This window comes from Malurus melanocephalus, unplaced genomic scaffold (genome assembly GCF_030028575.1).
Source record: "Malurus melanocephalus ecotype Western Australia unplaced genomic scaffold, MMel_1.1 scaffold_411, whole genome shotgun sequence".
NCBI lineage: Eukaryota > Metazoa > Chordata > Aves > Passeriformes > Maluridae > Malurus > Malurus melanocephalus.
In genome coordinates this window covers 299,288-304,872 of record NW_026623643.1, presented here as the reverse complement: position 1 = coordinate 304,872, position 5,585 = coordinate 299,288, and the positions used below count along the sequence as shown (strand labels likewise).

Below are 5,585 nucleotides of genomic sequence, written 5' to 3'. Positions count from 1 at the left end.
CCACCACGCCCCATCTCTGTGCCACGCCCCCCGTGAAGCCACGCCTCTTTGATTAGCCCCGCCCCCCGCCCCTCAGCCCTCAGCCCCTCCCGGCCGGCGGTGGCCCCGGTCTTGGTGCCCGGTCCCGGTGCCTGGTCCTGGTGCCCGGTGTTGGTCCCGGTCCCGGTGCTCGGTCCCGGTGCCCGGTGTTGGTCCCGGTCCCGGTGCTCGGTCCCGGTGCCCGGTCCCGGTGCCTGGTCCTGGTGCCCGGTGTTGGTCCCGGTCCCGGTGCTCGGTCCCGGTGCCCGGTCCCGGTGCCCGGTGTTGATCCCGGTGTCGATCCCGTTGTCCCGCCGGGCGCGTTCCCCACGCGGGCGGGCCCGTGCCGTGGGGGCGCTGCAGGTGGGAGCTGGCCCGAGCTTGGGCCGTGGAGGGATCGAGCGGCCGAAGAACCAGCGCCAAACGTGGGGGAATAAGCGTTTAATCCCGGGCCGCGGGGCTGGGGAAGGCGCAGGAGGAACCGGCCGCCTCAGCAGCGCGGGTTGGTGGCCCCGAGAGCCCACCGGGCGTGCCGGGGGTCCGTGCGCCGACGCGGGACGGGGCGGCAGCTCTAGGCCTGTGCCTTGCCGTCCTTGCTGCGCCAGATGACCAGGGTGACGAGGAAGGGGATGAGGCAGATGGGTGCGATGATCATGGCCAAGAGCACATCTTCGGGCGGGTCGCTGTACACCGGGTGCTCCAGGGTGCAGTTGTGGAAGTAGCGGTGATGGCTCTGGAAGATGTACTGCTCTGCCAGCGCGTTGGGGTAGCTGTAGTTCAGGCGGTCGGCCCAGAACTCCAGGCAGCCCTGAAGCTCGCTGTAGGGCCTGGGAAGAGAGTCGGGCCGGTGACAGGGGATGGCACACCAGAGGCACAGACCCGCCCTGGGCTGACTCCAGACCAGGATTGCCCCTCTGGACTGCCCAGCCCCCCTGGGCTGACCCCAGACCAGGATTGCCCCTCTGGACTGCCCAGCCCCTCTGGGCTGACCCCAGACCAGGATTACCCCTCTGGACTGCCCAGCCCCTCTGGGCTGACCCCAGACCAGGATTGCCCCTCCGGACTGCCCAGCCCCTCTGGGCTGACCCCAGACCAGGATTGCCCCTCTGGACTGCCCAGCCCCTCTGGGCTGACCCCAGACCAGGATTGCCCCTCYGGACTGCCCAGCCCCTCTGGGCTGACCCCAGACCAGGATTGCCCCTCYGGACTGCCCAGCCCCTCTGGGCTGACCCCAGACCAGGATTGCCCCTCTGGACTGCCCAGCCCCYCKGGGCTGACCCCAGACCAGGATTGCCCCTCTGGACTGCCCAGCCCCYCTGGGCTGACCCYAGACCAGSAYYACCCCTCTGGWCTGCCCAGCCCCTGCCCCCTGGTGCTTTAGGGGAAGGTTGTGCTGCCCCATACTTGCTGATGGCTTTCCACTCGCACAATTCGGACGTTGCCACATTCCTCATCAGGTAGACGAAATACTCCCAGCAATGCCGTGTGATGTCGGTGTAATTCCCCACTGTGAGGAAAGGTGCTTAGCACGGGCAGCATTGCCTCTGCCCACAGTGCATCCCTGCTTGCCCCTGCTGCCAGGGGGTACCTGGCATCCAGAGCTCTGCCCAGGCCAGTGGGAGGGACGTGGGCACAGTGAGGGATGGACACTCCAGCAGCCCTGGGGTGCTGCCTGGAGCCTGCAGCAGCCCAGGGGAATGCCAGGGGCACAGAAGGAGGGGTAAGCTGCTGCTGGCAGTGGCCAGGAGAGYTTCATGGCATTGGGCCAGCTGTTTACAGGATGGCTAGGGGAAAGGAGGGGTCATGTTGTGGCACAGGCCCAGCCCTGGCCAGGGCACCATTTGCCCTACAATGCTGCTCCGCCCTTGCTGAGCGCCAATACTCACCCATGGGCGGGACTGTCCCGGTGGTCCCAGTGTCCTGTTCGAAGCTCGTTGTCACATCTTCCGTGTGACAAAGGCCAGTCCCCAGGAGCACTGCAGAGAGAGGGACACAGGATGAGAGGAGACATAGGGTGGGGTGGAGTGGGTGCTGACAGGGCTCCTACAGGCAGGAGTTGCCCGGGCAGAGGTGGGGTCTACAGGCAATAACTGCTTTCGGATGTCCCTCAGGGGACACTGGAGCAGGCAAGCGGGGCACAGGGAGCTGCCTGGAGCCCGGCACAGGCTGGGGTCTAGAGCGTCCAGCCCCCCGTATGGGCCAGGGCTGTTAGGAGGGGCTAGCCAGGCTGCAGGCAGCTGTCCAAAGATTCAGAGGGGCTGTTTAGAGGCTACGGGCCCTGGGCCATGGTCACAGCACGGGGGCAAACTGGGACCTCCACCCATGGGGAGCCAGTGTGGTGCTGCGTTGCAGCCGGACAGGGCTGGGGCAGGAAGAGGAAGCGCTGGCCACAGTGCAGAACTGCTGGAGAGCCCCTCCGCCTGCCATCAGTCCCACCCAGCACAGCCTGCCAAGGGCGTGGGGCACGTCTCGCCTGGCCCACGGGAGCCCCATGGCCCAAGGAAACTGCCCGATCCATCTTCTGCCCTTGGCTGAGGGCCTGCAGTGTCAGGCACTGATTCTGGCTCCGCAGTGAACTGCCTGAGTGGGCCCTGCCTGGGCTGCTCATAGGGAGCTCCGGCACAGCTGGGCACTGGCCACAGTGTGCTCCTGGGCTGTTACACTGGCTGTGATATGRGCAGCCCACCCTGTCCTGATCTCTGTCCCTGATAGCCCCATCCAGCCCCTCTGCCTGGGCATGTGTGGTGCCACAGCTCCTGTCCTAGCCCCGGTCCTTGCAGGGCTGGATAGCAGATRAGCGTGGTGGGAGCTGCCCCACAGCACCTGGTGCCCACCTGCCGCTGCCCCCTGGCCACGCCAGCAGTGGCTGTCCCCGCTAACCTCAGCGTGTCCAGGCTGGTCACATGTTGGGGTGGGGCTSTGGGTCGGGCTGAGTCACGACCCCRGCCCCAGGCCCCACGAGTGGGAGGGCGGCCACGTGCGGGGTGTTTCGGGGTGCGGAGCCCCCGGGGCCGCCCCCCTCGCACTTACCCCAGAGCAGCAGGAGCCCTTGGGACGGCCGGCCGGAGCTCATGTGYGCGCGCKGTGCCATCCTGCCAAAGCCTGCCGGCTAACGACCGGGACAAGGATTTCAATGGAAATAACAGGAAGCAACTCCTTTCCTCTGACAGGGGCAGTTTGACTACAGGAGACGTGTGAAAAATGAGATTGCTCAGTGCTGCTCTGAAGCGGCTCTCCCGGCGGGACACTGCGCTCTCTCCCGTGCGGTTGCCGGCCCCCGCGGGCATCGCTCCCGCACCCCCGGCACCCAGGACACCCGCGCCTCACCCACCGGCCTGGAGGATCCACTCCCCGCACGGCACGTCCAGCGTTACGAGGCCGCGATTTGTTTACTTGTGTATTTCTCTTTAATCCTGTCTGGGCTGGGTTGTGAAATCCCTCGTCTCCTGCGTGGAGGGCAGGCAGCCCAGCAGCGGGGGGAGTGGACGGGAAAGCATAATGTCCCCGGACGGACGCTGCCGCCCGGGAATGGGGGCGGCAGGGGGACCCACGGCCCCTGTKCTGCAGTTTCTGCTTCACCCGGGCACCTGCCCCACAGGCGGCACCGCCGGGCAGCCCCAGCTCCTGCCCGTGGCCAAGGAGGGAAGGGTGATGAGGAGGTGGGGAGAGGGCAGACTCTTGGTCGACCCTGGCAGTCCTTGGCCCCAGTGCTTTCCTCCCGCACTGTCCAGCCTGGCGCCTCCTTGGCTCTGCCAGAGCCCCCCTTTCTGGAGCAGTTGCCGCCCGGGGGCCCATGTGCCCCTCATTGAGGGTGACTTCAGCCCGCGGGTGTGCGGCATTYCCACACAGGACCTGGCTGAGGCTGGGTGAGCTCCTTTCACGCCTGGCCGGAGCAGAGTGCAGCCCAAAGCCTCCCCTTTGACAGAGCTGGGAGTGCAGTGAAGAGCAGCTCGGAGGAACACTCCCTGCTGTGGATTTCACTGGGCTTCAGCTTCCCGTCAGAGGTYCTGGCAGAGCTGCCTGATGCCTCCCGGGCACCTTCCTGTGGGTGAGTGGCCACATCTGGAAGTGATCCCCAGCACTGCTGTGGCCGCAGGGCTGGAGCCCCTGGTCCTGGAGCCGGCAGAGCCTCCGGCCGGGTGGCAGGAGCCTCTGCCAGGGAGACACCCAATGATCTCAGCGCGGCCGCAGGGCTGGGACCGCCGCCCCCCTCCTGGGGCGTCCGGAGGGGATGGGCAGGGACAGGACGGTGGCTGCCTGCCAAGGGCCTGGGCTCCCCACCCAGCCTGGCATCCCCGGCGCTCCCTGCCAGACCCCACCTGGAGTGTCGAGGAAAGGGTTTGGCCCATGCAGGGTGAGTTGCCTGGGTCTCTTCTCCCAGTGCTCCCCCCAGGCAGACGCAGACATCTGGAGCCCCGTGCCCAGCCTCAACCCGTGCCATGGGACCCWCCCCAACCCCAGGGACTCCCAAACCCCCATCTCTGCTCTGCCCTGTCACCCTCACCCTCTGTCATCTCCTCCCGCTCATTTGTTGCCAGGGCTGGGAGGGAAAGGGACTGTCACTGGCCCCTCACAGACATGGGGGCGCGCAGGAGATGGGCAGCTTCTCTCTGGGGTTTGAGCTCATTTCTGGGCTCTGCTGAGTGTGAGGGCAGCTGCAAGGGGCAAGAGGCAGCTAAGCCCCAYGGCCACAGCCACACTGGGGGCCAACTGCCCAGCTTGGGGAGCCTGGCTGCTGTGCAGTTAGTGAAGTACTCAGCGTGGAGCTGCAGGAAGAAGGTGTAGAGGATGGCTCCGGGCCAGTGCAGGAGAACAGCTGGGTCAACAGCTGGGCGCAGCTGGAGASCTCACTGTAAGTGCTGTGGAGGGCAGGGCAGCCGTAACCCGCAGAGCATCCTCATCCTCCCACCACTGGAATCACTGCGCCCGGGCTGGGGTTCCCCGGGGCATTTATCCCGATCCCCGGGTGGTTCCAGTGCTGCCCGCCCGCTCCCGAGCGGGAAGATCGGGGGACGCAGGGCYCCCGCCGCACCTGACTCAGCGGAGCTCCCAGATGCGGGCGGCATGCAGGGCTGCGGGCGCGGGCCGGCCCCGCTCCTCTCCCGCAGTCACCCCGCCGGGGCCGGGGATGGGGTGCCCCGGGACAGCCGGCGCTCCGCACCGCGGGCAGGGGACGGACGGGGCCCCCGCCGGGGCAGGAGCCAGCTCCGTCCGCTCCCCAGCGCCAGGGCCCCCGGGGCAGGAAAGCTGCCGCCAGCACCGCTTCCTGCCCGGCGCCGCTACAGGGAGGCCCGGCGGTGGGGCCAGAGGGACCCGGGACCACCGGGGCGACTCATCGGGGAGCGTGGCCACGCCGGGCAAGGCTGTCCCGGGCTCCGGAAGGCAGCAGAGCCGGGYGGGAACGGCAATGACCCGCCAAGCGCTTCCCGCGGGACCAGGCAGGGCCCGTAACAGGGACCGGGAGGGCCCGCGGGGAGACGGGGCCAGGCACACTGAGCACGGGCGGGCACCGGGGCGGGCTGGGCACTGAGCCGGCGCGCTTAACCCGTTCCCCGCAGCCGGTAGGG

At 68.0% G+C, this 5,585-nt stretch overlaps 1 protein-coding gene across 1 annotated transcript; it reads right to left on the bottom strand.

The window, feature by feature from the left end:
* Positions 1 to 444: 444 nt before the first annotated feature.
* Positions 445 to 3,494, bottom strand: RAMP2 (receptor activity modifying protein 2). The gene is made up of 5 exons (XM_057379579.1): positions 3,350 to 3,494; positions 3,049 to 3,199; positions 1,905 to 1,994; positions 1,423 to 1,525; positions 445 to 845 (listed from the first exon to the last, which is right to left on the bottom strand). The coding sequence occupies exons 2-5, from the start codon at positions 3,107 to 3,109 to the stop codon at positions 590 to 592; spliced, it is 510 nt and encodes a 169-aa protein (XP_057235562.1). The 5' UTR covers positions 3,110 to 3,199; positions 3,350 to 3,494; the 3' UTR covers positions 445 to 589.
* Positions 3,495 to 5,585: the final 2,091 nt, after the last annotated feature.